Below are 26838 nucleotides of genomic sequence, written 5' to 3'. Positions count from 1 at the left end.
GCGGTGTTGCGGTGAAAACTCGTGTTCTTTTTCCACCGCCGAGGGACCGCCCTACGTCCCAGTCAATTTGCAAGCGCCGCACGCGAGCTGCATTCCGCCGGGCCGGGTCTTTTGCCTTCAGCCGGAACCGATTACAAGCAGGCGTAATTTATTGCATTTATTACGGCTCCCGATGTGTCCCGAGGGCGTGACGGCCCAACAGGTTGCGCAGTGGCCCACTGGCCATTTACCAAGGAAATTCAATCAATTTCCCCACGACAAGACCAAAAGTTATTGCTCGCGCCGAAAATTGGCGGCCAGCCGCAAAAAGCTGTTCGAATTTCCACGGAACTGGAAGTAGGCTAGCCGGCTTGCTGGCTGGACAGTGAGTAGCAAAAGTGGGACGCCAAGCGAGGCCACGAAAGTGCCGTGTGCTCATGTGGTCGCAGAAACCGCTAGCCGATCTGTCCGTAAGTCTCCTGCTCCTCCGATCGCAGCTCCCAAATCAAGCCACACCAAAATCAAATTGTGTCCGTCCAGGCCACTTGAGGCAGCTACTGCACTGAGAGAAACTATCGCTTCGAATGTATTTTAAACTATATGCAGACTATGTTTAAATTACATATTAATATTGCATTTGTTTTTCCTTGTGCAGCTTCTTGACTGCCTAACTGGTCTCCCGTCAGAGTCATAACAATTTCTCAATCTGAAGCAAGCCGCCTGGCAGCCCAGCAGTGGCGGCCGGAGCGCTTTCTTTTGGAAAATGTGGTCCAGGCTAGTCGACTCCTCCGACGGCGTTGACAACACCAGACGCAGGCTACTCAGCTCCCCAACTCCCCAGCTACCAATATCACTGTTTTGGCGCTGGCATTGACTTTGAAGTTGGCTAGGCAAATCGGAGGAAGTTCTATTAGTTTTAGAAGACTTGTGAGGTAAATTTTGAATGGTTTTATATATAATTTTTGTATTAAAAGAATTTATTTTATATTTTTTCCCCCAGCATTTATTTAATTACCCAAGTGAAGAGTAGTAATTTGATTGTTAAGCAACCACAGCTTTTTTGAGTGTCATTAATGTCAATATATTCTCACAATATCACCTATTCTTTAGTTTATTCTTTGCAGCACAGCTTTGCCATTATTAAGAAGTCATTTCAGCTAAAAGCACGTTTTAATATTTGTTCAAGGCCTTCCTCCTTTCTCAATGCTCATTCTCCTTGCCATCAAATTTAATTTAAATTCTTTTATAACTCAAGATTCAATCAATTCCTTTGTAAGAAACTATATCAAAGATAAATTTTTTAATAACTCTAGATTCTATTCAATCAATTTCTTTGCAAGTAACTATGGCACTAAGGTGCTCAATTTAATTATTCTCACTTTGATTGATTACCAATTTTCCTGAGCGCTCCGGCAACCCTCGCCTGGAAAAAGCAGAAACCAAAAAAACATGTCAGTCCACTTTTCCTCAGTTTCTCGCCTTGGCATTTCATTGCCTTAATTAAAAGCTGCATTTTATTTGTAGGAGCTTCAGTGCGAGTAAAAGCAGAGCAAGTGCAGAATTTGGAAAAACGATTCAAAGTGAAATTGTTGCCATTAATTGGAAATTGCGCTGCCACCTCGCCCGGCGGCAAGCACCAGCTTCCTTCCTTCCCCAGTAAAAATGTAATTGCCTTTCATTTTTTATCTGGATTTTTATTTACAAGTAGCGGAATAAATATTCTTATAGGAATGAAACAAGGCCGAGGGGCCAAATAAATAACAACGCGGTGGCGGCCCGCCGAAGTTAACTCTTCTGAGGCGCCTGCTGCTGGGGCTCGGCGGCGATGTCCTTGCCGGAGTTGCGTCCGTAGTAGCCGTTGTAGGCCGCCTCCTGTGGATCCCCGAAGCTCACGGAGTTGCCGGCCACCTGCTGCTGCTGCACCTGCTGGCCCTGGTAGCTCTTGCTATAGTAATCGGTGTAGGGCTTGGCGAAGCTGGGCTCCTGGCGGTAGTAGGGACCCGGGGCGCCACCGTGGCCGCCCTCGAAGTGCTCGTGATGGTGGTAGTAGGTGGCCGCACCCACTCCCTGGGGATTGTACTCGGGGAAGGTGTTCTTGCTGCCGAAGAGGCCAGACAGTCCGCCGCCAAAGGCTCCTCCCACGCCGCCTGGTGGACGGCAGAGCTTGAAGTAGGCGAACAGACCGGGCAGGATAATGGCGGCCAAGCCCAGGATCTTCTTCAGACCAGCGATGCCCAGGATGAAGGGCAGGAAGAGCAGCAGCTTCAGCTTGAAGATCTTCAGCACCAACAGCAGGGGAATGATCATCTTCTTTAGCTTCTTGCGGGCTGCAAGGAGAAATGGGAATTAGTAATCGAGTTTGAGAAAATATTTCAGGGAACACTGTTTTGTTTTTCTAGAACAAATCAATATTGTTTTAAGGGACTTACAGAAATGTCCAGCACGCTGGCCGTCGTCAATGAGGTCCAGTTCACCGTCAATGTCATTTCCGATGAAACGGGCTTCGTAACGACCGGCCTCAGTCAGCTCCTCGGGCCACTCCAGCTCCAGAGCCGTGGACTTGATGAAGCTGCAAGGAAGAGCGGAAAACGTGTCAAAGAATGAGCATTTACATTTTCATAAAAATCTCATATTTTATGCATAAGCTCGGCCAACTTCGCGGACCCAAATTAATTTGCATCCGGCACGAGCCGCAGTCATTTGGCTAATTGTGACAGCTTACTTACCGTTCGGCCCTGCGCAGGGCATATTTCACCAGCTGATTCCAGTCGTCGTCATCGCCGCGCGGCTCCTCGGAGTACTCGAAGGGTTCCTGGAGCAGGGAGCGCTGCTGGGTCTCCGGCAGCCGGACCACGCGTGCAAAGTCAGAGAGCCTGAGTAATAAGGGGAGGGCTTTATTAATACTTTGCTTAAGTGGAATATTAATGATGCGGAACAATGGGATTCTATAAATAATGTGACCATTTGGAGTGTTTTATCTTTTTTAATTTACTTGTCACAGAATTGTGTTTTATCCTTTTCTAAATTACTCGAGTACTGATTTAGAATTCCTTGTGCTTACCTGTACTGATCCTTGTAGAAGATCTCGTCGAAGGTGTTCAGGGCCTGGGTCTTGAAGCACTCGGAGAGGTCACCGCCCAGACAGTTTCCGTTGGTCTTCGACAAGTAGGGATCGTTATCGTTGCCCAAACCGAAGATGCTCAGGAGAGAGGACCGGCCGCGCTCCTCGCCAGCTCCGGGCTGCAGTGGCTGTTGCTGTGGGATCTGCTGGGGCTGCTGTGGTATCTGCTGGATCTGCGGCTGCGGCGCATACACCTGCTGGACGTGACTGGAGGACTGCTGGTCGGGCAGCCGGAGACCTTCACCGGCGACCAGGCCGAGAATGGCTAGGAGGACGAGCGCTCTTATTGCCATGGCTGCAAGCGGGAGAAGAAGAAATGGCTTAAAAAACAAGTCTGATGGTTTTCTCCCAATCACCCGATTGTTCCAGCCCCTTCGGCTCCGACACGCGATGTCTGACTGCGTATTTATAAACGACTTTTGGCAACTGCTCATTGGCTTAACGGCTTAACGGATTGGCTCTCCGCTCACCACTGACACACTTTGCAGATGGCGCGCAGTCAATTAGCCGCTCACACGTAATAATAACTCTCGCTTTCTGGCCAGCCGGAGCCGCTGCCTGCCTCTGCTTGCTCCTCATTGTTTACTGTTAACTTAAGTTTCTTCAAATTTCTCGGGGCGAGCTTTCTGCAGCCGAAAAGTACAGATAAAGGCCACAAAAGAAGCTGGCTTGTGAAGTGAAATGCAGGCGGGCCGGACCGGTTTGCCGGCATTAACCCTTGGGCGGCAATGGGGCGGCAAATGCGCGTAATTGAATCCCGTGCCGAGGCGCATAAACAGCGAGCCTAAAGTGCTTGAAAAAGGTCGGTCCGGAGTCCGGTTTAGCCAGAAGTGCAATAAAGCGTGCTTAATGCCACTCTGCGTGGACTGTGGGCCGCGGTTAGTGGTTGGCCAACCAAAAGTTGGATCAGTAAATGGGAGATCTAATGCCTTATTTGGCATTAACCAAAGGCAGATACTATTCAAAACTATTTTGAATTCGTTAATAGTATTTTGTAAGCAACAAAAGGCATTACTAAAAGTGTGGCTCTGCTCGAGGCGGATCCCTCGTGTTGAAATTTCTTCTGTGACCACTGTATATAGCTATATGTATATAGCGGCCACTGAATTCGCACACGAATCAGTTCGTTATGCTCGAGGGACTCTTCGACCAGGTCCCTCTTACTTTCGTTTCGCTCCTATTTCGGCCAAAGTCGGATTCGGACTCATCAGCAGCGCGATTGTTTGGCAATCCGCTTGTGGTTTGGGCCAAGTTCGAAGAGACCAAACTTGTTGGAAGTTCAATGCCCAGGGAAAAGACGCCTCTTAAAGTTTTCCGTGCGCCAAAGTGTATGCAGCGAGAAATGCTTTATGGCGGCAGTGTAGAAATTTTATGGCAACTAAAAGTCTCGCGCCCGAAAGCAGACAATGAGGGTCAGAAATTTATGCTTTACCCGAATATTGAAAGTGGGACTGGATGGTCGCTGAAGATTTATGGATCACTGAATCAATTAATGATTCATGGCGAATATTTTGCGCAGTCAATGGTCGCTGGACGGGATGTCGCAAGCGAAACCGACTTGCTGGCCACTGTGTCGTGTTTGTTTGGCTTTTTGTTTTGCTTTCCAATTTGCATTCGCCATTGAAGGTCAATGAAATGTGGACGGGCGATGGTCGATATTACAAAACATCGTGGCGATATATGGAAATGTTAGCTCTACCAGAGGGGAAGATACGTAAATGTACACCCTTGAACCGCTCGTTGGCTTGGATTAAATTTAGCGGAAAACATTCAAATAAATTATGACTATTCCATGAAAATATTCAAAACTATTTGCGGAATTATTTAATGGATCAGATGGTCCTTGTCGAAGTTTGAATGCTTTAAATGCTATACTACTTTGAACAATTTATTTAAATATTTTTTGAAGAGGAAGTTAATACGGTTCAGTTCAAATAATTAGTAAGGCACTGCTCTGGGCAATTTGATGATATACTTATTCAATTAACTTAAATTGCATTTAAATTTTCTTAAATCCGTTTAAATTGAATCGAACTCAAGCCTTTCTGTATGCTCGTTTAAAATGGGTAATATCGACGTTTCCCACATCCATTTCATTTGCTTATTACACAATTTTTTCGCAGCTCATTTCACTTCACTTCACTTGCCCGTGTTATTTTTTGTTTCGATTTTCCGCTGTTTACCTTTTGCTGTTTCCTATAAAGGCCTGAGGTGGTTTTTGGGTTTGTGTATCCTTTCCGCTCTTCCCAAGCGACTGTGCTGCTGCCTGCTTGAAAGCGACTGTGCCCTGGCTGCTGGCCGGCTAAGATTTTATATGAAATGCGAGAAGTGGCGAGCGTGGAGCGCTGAAGTCGGCGCTCGAGCAAAGTCAACATGGAGACAATGGCCCAGACGCTGTCGTCGCTGGCTTGGCCCACAACGATGATGGCTAAGAGGCAGAGATCTCAACGCGCTCGCACTTGCGGTAGGTTGTGGATACGATCGATCCCCCGTTCCGTGGGTGAGAGACAACGACCTGTGTGTCCGGCTGTGCGTTCGGTCGTGCGCCTTGAGAAAATCCCAAAATTATGGTGGCGCACGTCGGGGCCTTGGCTTTAATTCGAGTTTGATTTAAAGAGTCAACGGAGTGAAGTGACTCATTCCGGGAAAACGTACGTCACAGCCCGGCAGAGGATTATGTAATGTGTGGCCTCTTGCCTCACAGACCATTATTACTTTTACTGCGAACTGGTTTTTGGCGACGCCCACGAGCCTGAAGTCGAGGCGAAATGTGAACAAACCGTGCGGAGACGCATGCATCTGGGTTTGCATTTTCTGCAAATTTCAGTGGGGCAAACTGGGGAATTTCCCCAAACCGCTTGCCACCAAAATCAAAACAACTGCCAGGCATTACTGTGGCTTTTCCCGTTGCCTCGCTGGCACGATTTCCCATATCCACTAACTGCTGACCACGCCACAAACAGAAGCCTTCAGGCCGCGGATTGTTTCCGTCAGGGGTTGGACCACGAGGCTTCTGTTTGGTTGGGCGGCGTAATTGAATCATCCACTTGGACGGTCCCCTCAGGGCTTTGCCCAGCGCGAATTTTAACAAACGAAAATGGCATTCCGCGAGTGCAAATAGAGATAGACAGAAAAGTTAATCTGAATGACAGTTGTTCGTTAAAAAAATACATTTGAATGTCTGATGAAGATTTTTTTTATAAGTTAATTACTGTTGTTGATGGCGGACCAAATTGGATATAAAGCAAACACTATAACCCATTTATCGAAGCCAACGCTATACACTATTAATTAACCAGATTACAAACAATAACATAACCTTTGAGCTGCCTACGGTGCCGTTTTAATTGACCTGATAGTTTGAAAGAGGCTCTCTTGGATAATCAAACAGGTAAGTGCAATTAATTTGGTTAATACAATGTAGTAAATTATTATTTTAGAAAATTTCAGCATAATTGAAATTACCCAAACAATTTGTAGGGGTAAAATCCTATACATTTAAATATACAAAAGTGTTAAACTAGCTAATTCTGCTCGTATTCTAAGCAGTCGCAAAGACTCTTGTGTTTACCTTTAATTATGTTTCGAATGTTTCCATACATTAGCAATATCTGCAGAGAATCCTTGAAAGTGACTTAAGCTCCTGTCAAACAAGCTTTTGCCTCCTTCTTTCCACACCGAGAAAGAGCAAGAAGCAATTCCCCTGCAGGTGAACTTCTGCATCAATGCAATGCCAATTCGAAAACCTTGAAAGGAAAACTCTAATAAAGCTTGTGGTACAACATAATTTTATTGATTATTCAGGACGTTGAACAACTCTCTCGTTGACTACTCGCATAACAATAACAGAATAAATATTTAAAAATAGATATTTAATGTATAGAGGCGTAGGCTAGAAATAAATACTTAAAGAAATTCATCTAAATGGCTAAAAATAACAGCATCATACAGTTATTCGCGCTCGCGCTAATTAAACTACGAAACAAACTTTTCTATTTACAGCATATTAATGAAGCCCCGCCCTAAACCGCCCCACAACCCACACCCACCCTGCGCCGACAGCTGCCGCGGTGGAGCGTCTAACGAACTTTTCTATATGGCTAGGCTATCTAAAGTGCGATTTGCATAATTACTATTCACGGACTTTTGACGTGACTCGAGCGAACTTTGGCGTCACCTTTGACGTCCCTTTTGACGGCTCCGGCCCAGGCCCAGATCCCGACGCTTGGTCTACGCCAGCTTACGGGCCTGGACAAGCTTGTTGATGTCGTTGTAGGTGGACAGCATGGCCGGGTTCTCAAAGTCCTTCAGCTCCTTGCACTTGGCGAACGACTGGTCGCAGTCGACGCCGTCCTGGCCGTCCTTGGCCGCCCGCATGTACTTGAAGAACCGCAGGATGTCCGGGTTGTCGGAGGTTGGTTTGCGCAACTCATTTAGCTCCCTGGAAGCAGAGTGGATGGATTAGAGTGGTCAGAATTGGATGCACAAAGCAGGGTTCATGCACAAAGCGAATGAGGTCGAGGTGAGAGTGTATTGCCATAAGCTTTGGCACTGAAAGAATTACCTCCCCAGTTCAAATCCAATTAATCTTGGCATACCTATAGGCTGGTCGCGAAACTCACCTGCTCAGTTGGGCGGAGACCAGGTTGCTGTACGGAGCATACTTTGCGGGGTTGGCGTACATCAGGCAGATCAGCTTCTCCCGACACGCCTCGTTCTCCGGATCGAGCTTGAGCTGGGCGAACACGGAGTCCAACCGCGAGAGCAGCGGACTGTAGAAGGGATCGTAGTTGGAGAGCAGCAGCGATGAGCTAGGCACCTTCTGGAAGCTCTGGAACGTGTTCATCACCGCCGGCGTGGGCTTCTTGGTCATACCGGGAGCTCCGACGCCACCGCCGGCGCTCAGGGAGCCCGACATGCTCTGCGAGTTCTTAAAGGAGGCGGCACCGATGCTTTGCAGTGCGCTAAGATACGTATCCTGCATCATCTGCTGGCCTCCGTAGCGGGAAAGGGTGGCCTGACTCAGCGCATTTCCATTGACCTGAGCATATTGCGCCTGCTGTTGGGATGCCTCTGCGGGATAAAGAAAATAAATATATATTTTAAATTTTCGAAGCATATGCTGCTCTTTCTTTGCAATGACCCACCTGCATTGTATTCGTAGCCAGCTGGTGTCTTGCCCTCGTCGGCCAGGGAAAACTTGCTGTCGTCATCGAAGTTTACGCTGTTGTCCCGGAAGTCCAGTTCCTGCGGCGGTTCCATGGGGCGAATGAACAAAGGCACCGAGCCAGCTGAGCCGGATGTGATGCCTAAACCACGGAAGTTAAGGTAAATCAGGAACACAAATAGCTGCCACATCCTTACCCTTTCCGATCAGCCTGCTGACGCTGCTGATAATGGTTGGCAGGAACATGGCGAAGAGTACGCTCTTTAGGACTTGTAGGCCCATGTAAATAGGCCACATCACCTTCTTCAGGCCTGCGGGAGAAAATGCATAGAATCATTATTTTTTTCAGGAACTTTATGAGTTTTAAATTAATAATCTAATATTTTACGGCATTTACTTACCACTGAAGAACAGCAGCCTGGCGCTTTCGAAGGCCCTAGGAACGTTGAGTTCGACATTGGTGTCCTCCAAGATGCTGCGAGCAGTGCGCTTTCCTTGCTCCGTTTGTGGGTGCGAGTGGTTCTGCTGCAGGGCCAAGACCAGACCAGGAGTGGGCTCGAACTTGCCCTGACTGAAGAACTGCTCCACATAGTCCACTAGAAGATCTTCCAGGCCCTTCAGTTCGGCCTCGATCGAGGCAGTGGTGTTGAGGCTCTCGGTTGTTGTACTTTTGGGCTGCTCCTTTCTGGGTGCATCCGATGGATGCTTGAAGTTCCTGCGCCGCATGGCCACCGTCAGTCGGAGATCACTCTCACTTTCCGCTGGCTGAAAGACCCGATACTGCCCTGACTTGGTGAAGACGTTGCGCGATATGAACTCCGGACTGATGTCGATGGGTAGGATGGGACGGAAAGTGTCGTCGTTTCGCGGCTGACCCGCCATCGTGGTGAGGGGCTGACTGTAGGGGGCCTGCGAGGCCATCACGCCCACTTCACAAAGCAGGATAATGCCACAGAGCAGCGTGCTGCATCGCCGCTTTCTGTGGCTATTTGCTTTTAATTTCGCTCCGACGATGTCCTGGCTCCGCATTTTCATTATACTCCTCCAGGCAACTGCACTTGCATGCCAAGGTTCGCTCCTCGATTCAGTTCAGTTTGCTGTAACATAATGAATAATTGGGTCAGTGAAAGGGGGGTTCTCTCCTCGTGGCCAACGTTCCCCGAAACTCAGCGCCGTTGACACACGAATAAATAACTTTACAGAACGTGACTGGCCACCGAAAAAAATTCGCAACCTGATAAGCGCATTACGTGCGTCCTTGCAGGGATAAAGGTATGTATAGATACAGTCGCAAAAGAGTGCAGAAGAAATTCTGGGAATAATCAATGTGTGGGTACAAATAAAAGACAGTTTTTCACTTTTATCGTGTAGTCATGCATAATGCAAAGTAAGTTCACACAATAAATAAATCTTGTTTACCCATATAAAAATTTTCGAAAAAATAAAGAGCACACAAATACCCACACATTTTTACGTTTATTTAATAATGCTGTGTTAAAATTGTGCACATTAAAGTGGCTTATATTATTTATTTTTATATTTAGCCTGCTGAAAATCATAGGGCATAAATATGTTTCGAGATGTAGCGGGTTGCATGGTCTGTGTTATACGACAACATATTGTTAGTTTTCGACTGATCAGCGGTGGCGGGACCCATAAAACGGTAGCTCATTCCGGGTGGGGTAGGTTCTTGCTGACGTCTAAACTTGACACTACGAACTTTAAATTTAAGAGTCCCTCAACAAAACAATAAGCCTACTCATAGGCGAAAAAGGTGGAATCAAAATCAAATTTATTCTATGAATGTATGTGTAGGGTCTTCAACGAACTGTAAGGCGGTGGCGTTGATGGTGGATGCCACATGTATTCTTAACCCTCCCAACCATGTCTCTCCCTAACTGGGGAAACCCAAATGTTAATGTCCCTTCTTTTATTTAATTTATACCCCCATGTCTAAAATAAAACTTAGAAATTCATCGTAATTTCATACTATAAATGTTTGTTATATTCATTTTCATCCTATTTTTTTTCAATTCATTTTTTTCTAAACATCCATTATTACAATTCAAGCATTCTGTTTCTATTCATAGGTTCTAATCATTTCCAAATTAATATGTCTTATTTAAGTTTTAAATTGTCAAATAATATGGTTATATCTACATGTTGGCTTTTAATTAATTATCATAAAAATTAAGAATTAAATTTTAAATTTTCAAATAATATTTTTATCTCTACATGTTGGCTTTTAACTAATTAAAATAAAAATTAAGATCTAAGTTTTAAATTGTATGAATTAATTGTACATCTTTGTTGTTTCAGTGTATGTCGTTTATCTTCATTGTTTTTCTTTTTACTCTATTTGAACCTTTTTTTTTTTTTTCTCACAATCACATCAACAGGCCGTGTTTTATTTAATTCATAATTAATTTCAAACTATACGAGAACAGTCAATCATATATATTTGCTATCGGCCAAACCAATGTACACGAGCTTCCATTATCTCTCAACGAAACTGGATAATCAAAACAAAAGCTGCGCTTACGGCTGCATTTAAAATCTTATATATGTTTTTTTTTTCACGACTTAAACGGTCACAATTAAATTGATTTGGATTATCACTTTGCACAAAATTTTAGTTGTTTAATTTGCATGTTCATTGGTTTGCTCGATCACTTCCACTTTTTAATATGTTGCCGAATAAAAACTCACCCACTCTTGTTGCTTGATGAAGGCCTTCATGTTGCTCCAGAGGAGATGGTTAAAAAGCTGTGGGCTTAGAAGCTTTCAAATTATATGATTAGGGTTCTCCATAAGAGGTACACTTAGAGAAAGGTTGATCGGCGTGTTGTGATGGCGGATTTAAATTAATTAATTTTAGTATTTCATAATTATTGTTTTTTTTTTTTTTTGTTTTTTTAGAATTTAGTTTTAAATTTTAATCTGTTTTGCCTCATTATTATAATTTTTTTTTTTTTTTTTTTATTATATATAGGTAATTAAGGATTTTATTATTTTAAGGTGTTTTTTGTATCGTTGTAATTTTTTTAACAATCCCACGTGGCCAGTTTTTCTGCTACATTTTTGCTTTTGTTGCTTTTCTCTCCTGGATCCCTACAGGCTTTTCCTTTTTCGATGGCAAGAACGTTGTTGCGAGGAACTAAAGAATTTTTCTCAGTGAAAAGAGTATAAGCGACAGGTTATGGTAGGACTTACGTAAGTCGATTTTTCGGATCTGCCCAAAAACAAGGGTTTGCAACACAGGTTGGCAAAAAGAATTTGGCTACGGCCACGATCAGGAGAATTGTTGGTATTGGTTGATCCAGTGGCTATTAGAGGGGCAAAGGTTAGAATTTATGTTTTCTAAAATTTGCACAAAATATTTACCGTACAGGTTTAATCAGCAGCCGAAAGGTAAAATAATGCTGACTGAATAGCGGAGCACTTTCCGTATCGCGAGATGCGATCAGATTTGAATGCCTGGACTTTGAACTTTAAAGTCCAATTTTTTTGGCAGCGTGCAAAAACTATAAATTGAGATAAGAGCGATTTCAACTGCTCGTAGGCACGACTTAAAACGGAAAGACCAATTTCTGGGCTTACGAGCTTTTTATCAGTTCTCAAGCCGACGAAGGGGTGCATTCAGATTAATCACTTTTTTGTCATTCACAGGTAGTTGTCAAAAAAGGTGAATAGTGGGTCCTACTATGGCGGGATATGACGGGATTTTAAAAATCTAAGTCAAAATACAAAACTTTTCTTTCCCAACGTTCGTATAGGAAAGAAAACATTCTTGCAACTAAGGCGACCATTACAACCACAGATAATTCTGACGACTCGCAGGAGGAAGATTAGCTGGAATTATACGCGAATATCTTTTGCGTGAAAGGTTCCAATCTCTCGTCCTTGAAGAGTTTCCAATAGATAAAACGAGTTTCCTAGCTTACGTTTTATTCTACATTTAGTAAATTGTGGAGCAAGCTTCTTGTTATAGTTTTGACTGAAATTGCTAAGGCTAAAATTTCTTCTGAAGACTTCTTGGCCCTCTTTGTAATTCACTGGTTTTGATCTCAAGTTATACTGTTCTACATTTCTTTCATATGCTAACTTGCTGTTTCTCTGTATATCCTTTCTAATCAAAGTTAGACTATCAGGGCGATCTAATGGAATAGAATCCTCTAGCAAGTTTAAGTCTTTCAGCAAACGATAGTCAGCACCATGCTTAATCATATTAAGGCCAAATAACGCCTTATATGGTGAACATCCAATACCTTGATGTATTGCAGATCGAAGAGCACAGGATATATGAGTCAGATACTGATCCCATTCTCTTTGGTCTTGTTTGATGTAAGCACGGACAGCAGATAGCAAAGATCTGTTTACACGCTCAGCCGCATTACTCTGGGGAGAATAAAGTGCGGTAAACACATGTCGTATACCAAACTTGGTTAGAAAAACCTCAAACTCTTTAGCTTTAAATTGGCTTCCGTTGTCACTAACTACTATCTCAGGAACTCCAAAGCAATGGAAAATACTGTGCTCTAAAAATTCCTGTATTTTTTTAGAAGTAAATTGTTTTAGGGGGCATAGCCAATGATATCTGCTAAAATGATCTAACACGATTAGAAGACCGATATAACCAGATTTACTTCTAGGGTAAGGACCTAGTATATCAATGTATAATTTTTGAAAGGGTCTAACGGATACACTCTGTTGACCCATTGGTGGTCTTAGGATTGCATTGGGTGCTTTGGTTTCTTTACAAGTACTGCACTCACGAATGTAATCACGAATATCCTTGGAGAGACCTGGCCAAAAGAAATGTCTGCGTACTGCTTCAATGGTTTTATGCATTCCTCCATGAGCTGACAAAACATTATCATGGGCCTGACTAATAACGTTGGGTCTTAACTTTTCCGGAACCCATAATCGCCAGTTATTTTCATCATTTAAATGATCTCCTGTCGAATGTTCTGTTCGAATATATACAAACTTATCGACGACTTGTAAGTCTGGAAATGAATCTGCCTTTCCCAAAACTTTGTTTTTGAGACTTACATATTCATCGCTTAAAAATTCAATCGAATCTAAATCAATTTCCGGACCGCCTGATGTTACTGCATCCAAATGTCCTTCGCAAATGCGAGAAAGGGCGTCAGGGACTATATGATCTTTTCCCTTTCTGTGCGAGATAGAGAACTTAAAGGATTGTAGACGAAAAATCCACCTTGCCAAACGACCACAAACATTTTGTTGCCGCATTAGCCATAACAGGCTAGAATGATCGGTTATGACTTCGAATTCCTGCATCTCTAAATAACATCGAAATTTTTCTACTGCCAATATTACTGCTAAGCATTCTCGCTCGGTAACGCTATAATTTTGTTGGCTTTTGCTGAGTTTCTTAGAAAAATAAGCTATTGGCCTTTCTTCCATAGATTCCGATAATTGCACGAGAACTGCTCCTACACCATAATCGCTTGCATCGCAGTGTAAGAAAAATTTTTGACTAAAGTCGGGATTTTGCAAAACCGGTGCAGTTGTCAAAAGTTTTTTCAAAGACTCCATGGCTTGTTGAGCCTCTTCAGTCCACTTGAAGGTCTTTTTAGATTTCAAGGTTTCAGTTATAGGGTAACTGATCTCTGCAAAGTTATGTATAAATCTACGATACCATCCACAGACTCCTAAGAAACCTCGAACTTGCTTTAGGTTTTTGGGACTGGGCCAGTTTAAGATACACGATATTTTCGACGGATCGGTTGATATACCTCCGCTTCCAATAATATATCCTAAGTAATTAATTCGAGTTACGCAGAAATTGCTTTTGTCGATATTCAGAGTTAAATTTGCTTTCCTGAACTGTTCCGCAATGCGAACGAGGATGGCCAAATGCTCAGAAAAGTTTTCGGAGACTATACACATGTCGTCCAAATAACCAAAAACACAATTGCGTAAATCTGGTGGAATAAGAGAATCCATTAGCCTACACATTGTTGACGGGGCATTGCAAAGACCAAATGGCATAACCGTAAACTGGTATAGTGGTCTGCCAGGAACGGTAAAGGCAGTTAACGGTTTAGCTTCCTGTGTTAACGCGATTTGCCAATAAGCGTCCTTTAGGTCTAATTTGGATATTATATTCGCTTTTGGGAGTCGAGCAAAAATTCCTTCAATACTCTGTAAAGGATAAGCATCCTTTTTAGTGACACAGTTTAATCTGCGTGCGTCCAGACAGAGTCGAACTTTGTTGGGCTTCACAACCAATCTCATGGGTGAACTCCAGTCACTTTCTGCGGGTTCTATAACTCCTAAACTTAACATACGGTCTACTTCATCGAACATTAACTTTTCTACCGCGGGGCTTACGGGATAATATCGTTGTTTTACAGCTTTAGCTTCCCCAATATCTATATCATGTTGAATAAGCGACGTACGACCTAGACCTTGCTTTTGAAAATCCGGAAATAATTTTTTTACTGCCTCAAGTTGGTTTAATTCCAATTCTGACAGAGGGTAATTTTCTGACTCGCTAGACTCAGTACTTAGGGAGCTAATAACTCCAGGTGCTAGCTTAAAAATTCTCCAAAAGTCTATGCCTAAAATAAGCCTTTGATTTATAGAAGGAATAATATAAATTTGCATATTCCTTTCCATATCTTTATAAGCCATTTTTACGTTTAGCATTCCTACGACATCGTGAGCTTTTCCATCAGCCGTTTTCACGTAAGATTTAATGTTTTTAAATTCTGGATACTGACTAAAATTTTCTTTAGCTAATGTGGAACCTATACAGGAAATGTTGGCACCTGTATCTAGTAATCCGTGTTCTTCAAACTTCAATAATTTTACTTTTGCGTAACTTCGCATATCATCGTTATTGTGAATTATGGTAGCTACGACTAATTTTTTTCTTAATTTCACATTCCTATAGTAGTTTCGCATTCTACGTGTATTTCTTTTTGATATTCTTTTCTGTTCACCAAATATTCTTTTCTTTACATCTAAATAGTTTTTTAAACGCTCGTGATAAGCTAAGCAATGGTTCTTAAGAATTGTTGGCGGATGAATTTTTTCTATGCTTTCTGATCGACGAAGAATGTTTTTTATGTTGGTGTTTAAGGGAACTATTGGTTCTGGAGCACCTTGTTGTTCTGCTGAGATGCTCCTTTCTGGCGGTTTTCCGACTTACGGAAACAATTTTGACATTGTGGTTTGTAGACATTTGGAAGACCACATCCGTAACAAAAGATGCGCCTTTCGCCAAGACAATTTTCCCATAAATGCCCTTCCTTATCACAATTCCAGCATCTGTTTCGAGATATTGGTTTTTGCATAGCAGCGATATCTCCGGTGCATTCGTCTACATTATTTTCCTCCTCACTCAGAGTTTCTTCAACTGTATAAACTTTATAAGAAGCTGGTTCTCTGCCCTTAGAGGGTATGACTCGAGATTTTCCTATTTCCCTAATAAAGTTTTCCCTTTTCTGAACTAACTTTCGAAGTTGTGCTATTGAAGATACATCTTCAAACAATAATCGATCTTTAATATCTGATAGTAAGTTTCCTTGCACTATCTCCACTTCTTCTCGTTCATCTAGATTCACAGTCATCCGATCCCTTAATTTACAAATAGCTTCGTAATAGGACTCAAAGGATTCGCCTACCTTTTGTTTTCGAGCACGAATTTGTTCTCGTATCTCGTTATTCGACCTACTTTCTTTATACTGGAACCGTATAGCTTTGCAAAAATCGTTCCAGTTATTCTCTGTTGTGGCTTTGTGGTATCGCCAGTACCAATCTTTGGCTTTTCCAACAAGCAAAGAATGAATGTTTTGATTTACTGCTTGAAAATTATTATTAAGATTCTGAGCAGTAAGAGTTTTAATTCGGTAAAGAAATTCTTCTACTGGTAATCCTAAAGCAGATCCATCGAAATGAATACCCCACTTTTGCATGATATCAGCAACCTTAGCTGCCGAAATAGTATGAGCAGTATTTTGAAACGATCGGTGATCCTCTTCATGACTATCCTGCCGAGAATTATGTTGTGACAATTGCTCTGCATTGACTTGACAATTTCCACTAGCTTGACCTCTATTCAGACTAGGTTGCTGAGGAAAGTTTTGATAAACTGGTGGATTAGGTGACTGTAATGCTCGTGCTACAGCTTGTTGTATCCACATCTCTAATTGGCCAAAGTCTAAACTATGACTCGTTGGATTCATATTTCTTTGTGTGTGTGAGCGGTTGTTGCCTTTTCTAGGTCTTCCCGGGGGGTTATTTCGAGCGCCACCTCTAGGAGGATGTTCGGCTCTATTAGTACTATGACTGGTATCTAATGGTGGTAAATTTTCTATGCTTAAGTTTGTCGGTGGATTGGAACTTGCTGCTTTTCCCCTATTCAAATCTCTGGTAACTGATCGAGTGACAACTCTTACCGGTTCTGGAGCTTGTGCTTTTGCATTTGGAGAACAATTTCCAATCACTACTTTTAAATCTTGCGTGTGCACTACAGCAAAACAAGATGGGCAATCAGCATGTGATAGTAATCGGTTTTCAATGCAAGACTTGTGGTATATATGTTTACATAATGTTATTGAACAAGTTTGTGTGTCCGACATTACTTCACTGCAAACTAGACAAATATTATCCTCTTCATTAGAGGGTTGATTTCCAAAACTATGTTGTAAAACCATTTTAAATTGTATAAACTTTCTTAGACATTTTTGGGGCAAAACTAAATTAAGAAGGGTTTCCTATTTCTTCCAAACAATTCATTTGAAGACATCTGTATATAATGGGCTATTGATTTTAAAGTGAATTTGATGTTAATCGATTACCTGAAATTTGAAAAATGTATGTTAACGGATGCACATACCTTTGCTGATATGCTACATAATTCCAGTTAAATACGTCTTAACAATTTTCTTTGATGGAATTACATCGTACTAACAATCAATTTAATAAAGCCAGGTGATTTATTTGCAAGAGTAACACATAGGCCTTCGATCGTGCACCGATGTTAAGGTCGAAAAGATTCAAATGCCTAAATCTTCGAATTCCAAAAAACGTATCCGAACTGCGACTCTATCTTGTCCTCTCCACTAAATAAAAGCTTGCCTTATCAGAAATAAAAGAGCTGGATTCATTAATTATTGTTGCAGTTTATTATTTCTTTGGGTTAACTTGAAACGCTAAGACGAGTCGGTCAAATCCTCAAATAAAAACCAAAATTACAACAACTCTTAATGGCGGGATTTGTAAACCAAAACATCACCAAATGGATGAGTGTTTTTTCGTCTACATGCCCCATACTTTGGGCGCCAAAAATTTGTAGCGTGTTGCATGGTCTGTGTTATACGACAACATATTGTTAGTTTTCGACTGATCAGCGGTGGCGGGACCCATAAAACGGTAGCTCATTCCGGGTGGGGTAGGTTCTTGCTGACGTCTAAACTTGACACTACGAACTTTAAATTTAAGAGTCCCTCAACAAAACAATAAGCCTACTCATAGGCGAAAAAGGTGGAATCAAAATCAAATTTATTCTATGAATGTATGTGTAGGGTCTTCAACGAACTGTAAGGCGGTGGCGTTGATGGTGGATGCCACATGTATTCTTAACCCTCCCAACCATGTCTCTCCCTAACTGGGGAAACCCAAATGTTAATGTCCCTTCTTTTATTTAATTTATACCCCCATGTCTAAAATAAAACTTAGAAATTCATCGTAATTTCATACTATAAATGTTTGTTATATTCATTTTCATCCTATTTTTTTTCAATTCATTTTTTTCTAAACATCCATTATTACAATTCAAGCATTCTGTTTCTATTCATAGGTTCTAATCATTTCCAAATTAATATGTCTTATTTAAGTTTTAAATTGTCAAATAATATGGTTATATCTACATGTTGGCTTTTAATTAATTATCATAAAAATTAAGAATTAAATTTTAAATTTTCAAATAATATTTTTATCTCTACATGTTGGCTTTTAACTAATTAAAATAAAAATTAAGATCTAAGTTTTAAATTGTATGAATTAATTGTACATCTTTGTTGTTTCAGTGTATGTCGTTTATCTTCATTGTTTTTCTTTTTACTCTATTTGAACCTTTTTTTTTTTTTTCTCACAATCACATCAACAGGCCGTGTTTTATTTAATTCATAATTAATTTCAAACTATACGAGAACAGTCAATCATATATATTTGCTATCGGCCAAACCAATGTACACGAGCTTCCATTATCTCTCAACGAAACTGGATAATCAAAACAAAAGCTGCGCTTACGGCTGCATTTAAAATCTTATATATGTTTTTTTTTTCACGACTTAAACGGTCACAATTAAATTGATTTGGATTATCACTTTGCACAAAATTTTAGTTGTTTAATTTGCATGTTCATTGGTTTGCTCGATCACTTCCACTTTTTAATATGTTGCCGAATAAAAACTCACCCACTCTTGTTGCTTGATGAAGGCCTTCATGTTGCTCCAGAGGAGATGGTTAAAAAGCTGTGGGCTTAGAAGCTTTCAAATTATATGATTAGGGTTCTCCATAAGAGGTACACTTAGAGAAAGGTTGATCGGCGTGTTGTGATGGCGGATTTAAATTAATTAATTTTAGTATTTCATAATTATTGTTTTTTTTTTTTTTTGTTTTTTTAGAATTTAGTTTTAAATTTTAATCTGTTTTGCCTCATTATTATAATTTTTTTTTTTTTTTTTTATTATATATAGGTAATTAAGGATTTTATTATTTTAAGGTGTTTTTTGTATCGTTGTAATTTTTTTAACAATCCCACGTGGCCAGTTTTTCTGCTACATTTTTGCTTTTGTTGCTTTTCTCTCCTGGATCCCTACAGGCTTTTCCTTTTTCGATGGCAAGAACGTTGTTGCGAGGAACTAAAGAATTTTTCTCAGTGAAAAGAGTATAAGCGACAGGTTATGGTAGGACTTACGTAAGTCGATTTTTCGGATCTGCCCAAAAACAAGGGTTTGCAACACAGGTTGGCAAAAAGAATTTGGCTACGGCCACGATCAGGAGAATTGTTGGTATTGGTTGATCCAGTGGCTATTAGAGGGGCAAAGGTTAGAATTTATGTTTTCTAAAATTTGCACAAAATATTTACCGTACAGGTTTAATCAGCAGCCGAAAGGTAAAATAATGCTGACTGAATAGCGGAGCACTTTCCGTATCGCGAGATGCGATCAGATTTGAATGCCTGGACTTTGAACTTTAAAGTCCAATTTTTTTGGCAGCGTGCAAAAACTATAAATTGAGATAAGAGCGATTTCAACTGCTCGTAGGCACGACTTAAAACGGAAAGACCAATTTCTGGGCTTACGAGCTTTTTATCAGTTCTCAAGCCGACGAAGGGGTGCATTCAGATTAATCACTTTTTTGTCATTCACAGGTAGTTGTCAAAAAAGGTGAATAGTGGGTCCTACTATGGCGGGATATGACGGGATTTTAAAAATCTAAGTCAAAATACAAAACTTTTCTTTCCCAACGTTCGTATAGGAAAGAAAACATTCTTGCAACTAAGGCGACCATTACAGAGAGTCATTAAAGGTAAGTGTGTAACACTTGCCTAATGAGTTAATTACAGCTTACATAAACTTCATAACGTTCAATTACATGTTTCATGTTGTTTTCATGTTTTATGTGCGCCAACCAGATAAAAATTATAATGATTACTCTCCCTTTGAAATGATAACAATTATTTTTACATTTGCTAAATTAGTTTAGGATAATTTCTTTCTACTGCACTTGCCACTTTTAAGTTGTAAGTTATTTTACGATTTTTTATAGATTAAATATATCCTCAGCTAACTACCAATTTGGATGTATTCCCCCTATTGGATCCATTAACATGGCTATATCATTTTCTTGTTAAAAAATACCGAAACAATTGGCACACTCAAGTCAGCTATCTGATTTCGGATAATTTCTCAAAGTGCACTTAAAACCAAGTTGTTTGCTTTCAGGCCCGTTGCTAATCAGCCGGAGCAAGGCGAATGATTTGCTGTTACCCATTTGATGGGTATCTCAATTTGAGGGGCTCGTGCCCGGCAAACCCCCCGACAACCGCCCCCATGCCGCTGCCATCTCCCCTTTTGAAACAGCCTCTTTTCGGCACACAAAGCACGTCGCCAACTTTTTATTTGCCTTCGCCATTCGTCGCATTCGTTTTGTGACACGCCGCACGCTATATGCTATACCGTTCCCCCTACACCGGACGCCATAAGCTGTACACAGTACGTATACGTTATATTCCGTCCACGCCCGCTGAGCGCTTTGAGGCTGCGGAAAGCTCCGCCGGGTAAAAGTGAAAATGTACACAGTTTTGTTTGTGTTTACACATCGCAGGCGTTTCAGATGCGTTGGCGCTACCCTCAAGACTCCCAACTTCAGCCCAGATCACGTTATTTTCGTGTTGCATTTTCACTTTCGTTTTTCCACAGACGAACGAGAGGTATGCCGCGGTAAAACTATTACAGAACTGAGTTTGTTGGCAGCAGCAAGCCATAAATTGCTCTTAACAATTGGACTGCAGAAGGCGAATTGGAGAAATTCTTGTTTGCCTCCAGCAAACCTAATGAGTCGACTGCAGTCGACTGTAAACTTAATTGAAAAACACATGTTGGCAGCTATTAAGAATTTTCCGAAGTAATTATCCGGTACTGAAGAATCGGGGGTCGCAGGAACCATCACGGAACACCAGATTACTCAGCTCCTTTGCTGCCAATCAAAATGCATTGAAGCCTTCACTCGCAGGTAATTTTAAAGGCAAAGAAAAGCAGGAGAGTAAATTAAGTAATTAAGAAAATGCACTGGCATCGCTCTCACCATATAAAAGGAAGCGCACATTAAAGCAAGACTAGCTGTCCTGCACAGGGATATATTCCGTTGGTAATTAAGTTTTTCAGAAAAATAATTACAATTTATGGACTCCCATAAATACCTATTCACTCTGAATAATAGCTCGCACTTCAAAGAACTTTATAAGAAACTGAATGAAGGCAACTAGTCAAGCTCACAACGTCTGACTGACTGACTGACTGAAGATGGCTGCTTTTACTCAAGTGCTGGGGAAATGGGAAAATTTCCCATGACAGGCTGCGTTTTCTGTTGTTTTGATCCACAAAACCGCTTAGCTCGCTTTGTTTGTGCCTTCAGATGCATCTGGGGATTTGAGCTGACAGTAAGCTAATAACTCCACCCTCTAATGGAAACATAAAGATCGTTGCCAAGCCATTAGGGAACTTCATTTATCATCGGCTCGGGGAACATTCCTTTGTGCAGCTGCTGGGGGGCTGTCTAAATATTTCATCAGGCGATTTAAGCTTTACGCACTCCCGGCATTAATTATTCGGGGTCATGGCAATGGCGTCATGCAAATTAGTTTCCAACATTACAATTAGAACCTCTATCACAGCCCTTTGCACCACACCGCACACCCGTTCTCGACTGCGCTTAGTTATAGTTTGTGCTCGGTCTACCTTCATGCTCTAATATTCCGCTCTGATATAGTTGAGGCAAACTTTTCGCCAAAGCAGCATTTAATCAGATTTCTGCCCCCCGCCTCCTATCAAGCTCGCTCTCAGCCCGTCTTTTCTGTTTTCCATTTTCTATTCTCCGCTTGCCGTGCAGCGGCGCCCATCCGAAACGAAGTTTACCAATTAAGTCACAAAAGTTTGCCGAGTTCTGACATCCACGCCCCTTTGATCTAATGCAAGCCGATGTCCCAGACGCACATGCTCCACATTGGGGATCCGGGGGTCACGGGGCTAATAAGCTGGCCATCATCGTTTGCGACACGCCGAAAGACCTGCGAAGCCACCAAGTACTAAAGTTAGACAATGCCAACCAGTTTGGGAGTGAGGCTGGTTGACAAACGGCGTTCACTAACGGTCGAAAACGCTCGTAAACGCGCCATGCTGGCTGCATCGTAACAGTAAGTATGTGACATAACTGTTAACTGCGACTCCAGCACCAAAGAGGCCAAGAACAAGTTGGCCGAGAGCCATTTGGGCATCTGTAGTGGCGTGAACACAGGTGCACTGACCCACAGATACCCTGCTCCGCTGCCTAATAAATGGATTATCATGGCAGCAAAGGTCAGCTTCCGCTTAAAGTCTGGCTGGGTTCAAGATAGTTGAAAAAGTTAGTAGAAAAGGCTTTAAGTAAGTGTGCAGACAAAAGGAATTGGTAAGTAAATATTATTTTCATTTGAACCGTTGCTTATCTGCTTTGTTTTAGTTTGTTTAAAAGAAAACTAAAAGGTGTTAGAGTCAGGTATACATTTCATGTTCAAAAATTCACACAAAATTCTGTTTACAAAGCCAAAGACTGTCTAAGAAGTCAAACACCTTTCAAACTTTACTACCAAACTTTCAAGACAAGTCTGTCAATGTACAGACAGTTTGGGGCCTGTGAAAGCAACCATTCCCCCAAACACCCCAACCAAGCATCATCGATGTCGTAAAGCTCATAGAATCTTCCTAACCATATTGATTGCAAGCACATTTTCCGTTCTAAGCACTTTAATGTGTGAGAGAGCTTCAAGTCAAACATTCAGCCACGTTCTCGCGGCTTCAACGAGCTGTTATGTCGACTTAACTGCTCTCACTCCACCCGGAATAATGGCTGCTACGTGAGTAACTTGGCTTGGTCACGACCTTTTTGGATTGGAATGGCTTTAATCGATTCCCGCGTAGGACTTTCGGTTTCTGCCGAACCCTCGAACGGCGGGCAGTGCAATCGAATCTCTCCGGATTGCGTCAAATGGAATGTTGTTTTCGCCAATTAGCCACCAATTTGGCCGGAATGTTAGCGGCCCATTAGGCGCTGATTGTTTTACGGGGCGTTGTTGTCACTCCCCGACTTGCGCTCACTTGAATTGAGTGATTTACATGCGTGCCTAGCACCTGAGCTGTTTGCTTTTGGCCCAGCTGATTCGCTGGGCTTTAGAAAGTCTGCTGGCATTCGTGTCATTAAGTCGGTGCCGTAAACCCAAATTAAAATCGCTCACAGTCGCAGTGATGCAATCGCTGCCCTCAGTAAATTTCCTCAAATGACATTTAATTCACAAACACATCAATTCGGGGCCCAAGTGGCCGTGAAACCATCTAACAACTTGCGAGGATGTCGGTCGGGGCGACAGCACTACCATATGGAAACTAACCCCAAGAGCGGCCTGCATCTGCAGCTGTCGGCTGGATGATGGGGCGAGTGCTCTCGACAAGAAAGTTGCTTCTTCAGCATCTCTGTGGCCAACGGGATTTAAAAGCTGGCAAAATGAAAGTGCGAGTCTGGGAAGTGGAGAGCAACTCGGAAACACACATGACTCACAAGGATGTGGCCCCACTCCCCACAGATCTACACGCATCTCAACTGCACCACTAACCACAATTCCACGGCTCACTTGAAATTAATATGTGTGCAGAGCACAATAAAAGGCAATGATATTTGCACAGGAAAAGAGCGGATCGGACTCGTTAAGAGATTCAAAAACAGAATCTGAATTATTTATGAATTTAAGAGAATTTATATCTTAATTTCCAGAATTCATTTCTTTCTCTGGATTCTTGGCAGACACAATCACAGTATGGAATGAAAGAAAATCGTAGATTTTTCCGATTTTTCTTGCTTTCATTTGGCAACTGTAAACAGCGCTTTAAAAGGTATCATTTCTGTCTGTGTACTCCACTCCTCCGCATGTATCATTTTCATAATTTTGCAGTTGATCGACTGAGACGAGGAGGGCTTTCTTCGACGCATTTTTACGCGCTGTGAGCCGAAAAAAGAAAGTATCGTTAAACATTTGGCGACGCTTCGATTGCCGGCCGAGAGCTGGGAAGACGCTGCCGATTCCCTTTTGGCCAGTTGGGGTAGGCCAGCTGTTCGTTTGGCTTACGTAACACCTCTCGACAATTAATTACGGAGCAGCGCTGTGGCAGTGGCCAACCACTAAGTTGGCCCACACAGTGTGAGGCACAAAGATACCGAGATACCACATAGAAATGCGAACGAACGGGAAATGAATGGACCTAAGCAGCAACAACAGTGTCGACAGTGAAATGTTAACAATCGGTTTCTTTTTGTCTTGTCGCTGGCCGCCTGGCCCTTGCTCATTAATTGTCCAAATTAAAGCTCGTGAATAAGAAGCTGTATTGAGCATCTCTGCGATGATTAACGATGCCACTCACTGGGGCTCATCAATTACAACTCAATTTACCTGCCCCTGCGTAATTCCTTCGGGAGTGTTGGTGTCTTCTTAGCTTAATTCAATTTGATTTCCACACGACTCGATTTTCGCATTCGCCGAAGAACTTTCCTCGCCAGAGACTTTCGCCTCGATTCGTTTCGTTTCTGTGTATTTCGAAATCGGGAACTGCATTCACTGCCGCCGCGCTGCAGAGACGGCTCTCCGTTTTGGCCAGGTGAAAATGCTGGCCGAAACCCGTTCACTCACTTTGCTCACTTCCTTTGTCAATGCAACTGCCGCCGCTCGTTTCACTCTAACTGCACCAAAGTCCACTGGACGCCACACACAATGCCCGATCCCGATTAAATATAGTGCAGCACACGCCACCGATTGCCCATATATTTTGGCAGTTATCTTAATCACGGGGCCCCAGAGACCGCTCTTTAACCACTGTCTTGTCCCGGCTTTCTCGTGCGCTTGCGTCTGCCGCGTAGCTCGCGATGATTTCGACTGCCGGGCGAAAGCCAGCGAACGGCTCTCGGCGGGTGCGATCAACCAGTTTGATCGCTTCGCTTTCCGTAAGGCCTTACGTAGCGGCACGTAAGCCGGCCGAGCAGCTAGCGAAGCTTAAGAGCGCCGTGGCTTAAGAGAGAGCCACAAGCGCCGAGTCTTGTGGCTGAAGTCAAAGGCGAACAGCTGGTGAACCAGACGACAAATACTTAAAAAAATAAATTATTAATTATTACATTAAAATAACCATAATATTTACCATCTGATGAAATGTATAGATTTCACATAATATTTTAATGCTAAGGCTTAAGTGCTAAATCTACAAAAGAGCCATTGAACTTAAGAAAATAACGTTGTATTACAATAAATACATTTTTACATTTTTTTAAATTTAATTTTATTTATTAAAATCAAGCTCTTGACAGCTCGTTTCAGTGTAATTTTCTCTAGCCAATCGGAAAATTAGTCGCTAATGAAAACGGTGGCTCTCCGGGCAGCAAAGAAAATGTAATAAAAATAACCCTGTCCCCGTGAAATTGCTTGGCCATTTCGTATATGAATATATATGTATATAAATATTATGAATCGCTGGATATACGCCATGTCATGGGACGAAATCGAATACTAACGGAAAGCGGTCACTTAGTCACTCAGCCAGTCGGTGATTTAGTCGGACTTTCGATTTTGTTTGCCCCAAGTGGGAAGCTGCGGGGAACTCTGTTGCAAAAACTTGGCCAACAGTTGCCACAAAACTTTATTTAATTTGTTTTACTTTAGTTTTTGTTTGAAGTTTTTGCGCGCCAGAGGCGTCAGTTAAAGTTTTTGAAAATCCATGGTCACCTACATAATTTGTGCTCCATTAAAACTAACAAATATGGCCAATTGCTAAACTAAGTGGAGTTTCAAAATAATAAAAATAATTGCATTTGAGGACCATAGTAAATCTCATATTGTTTAAAATAAACTACTATGTATAAATTAAAGTGTTCGTGTAAAGCACTAACTCTCCATGGACAAGCTCTAAATTTTCTCATGAATAAAGCAGGACATCCTCCCATCTTTCTGGTTGGTGTCCACCCACTTTGGCCTTTTTGTACAACCAATAAGAGCTTTTGTATACAGCACACATGTTGTTAGCGGCATTGTCGCCGGGGATTACAAGATTAGGGATGCAGTGCACCGAGGCTACATGCAACATGCATCAGGCATTTGCACACATCTGCGGAGCATTTTCGATTTCTATAAATATTTAAGCCGGACTAGTTCGGCTGCGTTAAGTGTGAGCAGATTTTCACTTACTTATTTCGATCGACGAACGGGTTTTGTTGGCCGGTTTACGCATGAGAAAGTCGTCGTTAAGAATTGGCCAACTGAGCGTCACATTGTTATTAATTTCTGGTGACAAACTTTGCCATTGACTTGTGGCTAACAAGCGGAAACGCCCCACCCCACCGAGGCAGCAAACTTCAGGCCACCAAACCCCCGAACCACTGAACCAGTGAGCCACTGAGAAGCTCAAAAGCCAAAACGAAACGAAAGCCAGTTTATGAGACCGCAAAATCGATAACCGCTCTCAATGCAACCAACCTCCGGCAACAATGGCAACCAGTAATGTTTTCTAAAAGCCCAGCGCAAATCGGGGCCAGCTTCTTTGCGTAGACAATGGCTGAATTATTGGCGAACACCCAAGCCCCAATCTGTCTATTGGCCACGAGAAAGTGCTCGAAGCGAATTCATTTAGCGCCTATTAAAAAAAGCTGCGAAAGATGTCAAAGAAAGCCCTCAAATATATGTCTGAAATCCTCCATCATTGGCAACTGACATATGTCCAACAGCAGCCAGGGAGAG

The 26838-nt window shown here is 42.2% G+C and overlaps 2 protein-coding genes across 4 annotated transcripts; both read right to left on the bottom strand.

Moving 5' to 3' along the window:
• Window positions 1-1671: 1671 nt before the first annotated feature.
• Osi2 (DUF1676 domain-containing protein Osi2) lies at window positions 1672-5418 on the bottom strand. 2 transcript variants are annotated; one of them, XM_017182274.3, is made up of 5 exons: window positions 5284-5418; window positions 3041-3395; window positions 2706-2852; window positions 2409-2548; window positions 1672-2306 (listed from the first exon to the last, which is right to left on the bottom strand). In XM_017182274.3, the coding sequence occupies exons 2-5, from the start codon at window positions 3391-3393 to the stop codon at window positions 1765-1767; spliced, it is 1182 nt and encodes a 393-aa protein (XP_017037763.1). In that variant the 5' UTR covers window positions 3394-3395; window positions 5284-5418; the 3' UTR covers window positions 1672-1764. The 2 variants fall into 2 exon arrangements, with proteins under 2 accessions (XP_017037763.1, XP_017037761.2); XM_017182272.3 differs by lacking the exon at window positions 5284-5418 and having other exon boundaries at window positions 3041-3515.
• Window positions 5419-6889: 1471 nt separating this feature from the next.
• Osi24 (Protein) lies at window positions 6890-24969 on the bottom strand. Of its 2 annotated transcripts, XM_041775722.2 has the most exons (9): window positions 11868-12553; window positions 11652-11791; window positions 11481-11593; window positions 10977-11424; window positions 8669-9364; window positions 8465-8578; window positions 8248-8409; window positions 7723-8173; window positions 6890-7541 (listed from the first exon to the last, which is right to left on the bottom strand). In XM_041775722.2, exons 5-9 carry the CDS (start codon window positions 9300-9302, stop codon window positions 7331-7333), a joined length of 1572 nt encoding a protein of 523 aa, XP_041631656.1. In that variant the 5' UTR covers window positions 9303-9364; window positions 10977-11424; window positions 11481-11593; window positions 11652-11791; window positions 11868-12553; the 3' UTR covers window positions 6890-7330. The 2 variants fall into 2 exon arrangements, with proteins under 2 accessions (XP_041631656.1, XP_041631654.1); XM_041775720.2 differs by lacking the exons at window positions 10977-11424; window positions 11481-11593; window positions 11652-11791; window positions 11868-12553 and adding an exon at window positions 24511-24969.
• Window positions 24970-26838: the final 1869 nt, after the last annotated feature.

This window comes from Drosophila kikkawai, chromosome 3R (genome assembly GCF_030179895.1).
Source record: "Drosophila kikkawai strain 14028-0561.14 chromosome 3R, DkikHiC1v2, whole genome shotgun sequence".
Lineage (NCBI taxonomy): Eukaryota > Metazoa > Arthropoda > Insecta > Diptera > Drosophilidae > Drosophila > Drosophila kikkawai.
This window is presented reverse-complemented; position numbering and strand designations above follow the sequence as displayed.

Excerpts from the sequence above, each read along its gene's own strand:
- Osi2 (XM_017182274.3), bottom strand. The coding sequence starts at position 3,393 with ATGGCAATAAGAGCGCTCGTCCTCCTAGCCATTCTCGGCCTGGTCGCC. Across the intron at positions 2,853-3,040 it reads TTCTACAAGGATCAGTACAG|GCTCTCTGACTTTGCACGCG; the intron begins GTAAGCACAAGG and ends CTTATTACTCAG. Across the intron at positions 2,549-2,705 it reads GCCCTGCGCAGGGCCGAACG|CTTCATCAAGTCCACGGCTC; the intron begins GTAAGTAAGCTG and ends TCTTCCTTGCAG.
- Osi24 (XM_041775720.2), bottom strand. The coding sequence starts at position 9,302 with ATGAAAATGCGGAGCCAGGACATCGTCGGAGCGAAATTAAAAGCAAAT. Across the intron at positions 8,579-8,668 it reads CAGGCTGCTGTTCTTCAGTG|GCCTGAAGAAGGTGATGTGG; the intron begins GTAAGTAAATGC and ends TTTCTCCCGCAG. Across the intron at positions 8,410-8,464 it reads CAGCAGGCTGATCGGAAAGG|GCATCACATCCGGCTCAGCT; the intron begins GTAAGGATGTGG and ends TCCGTGGTTTAG.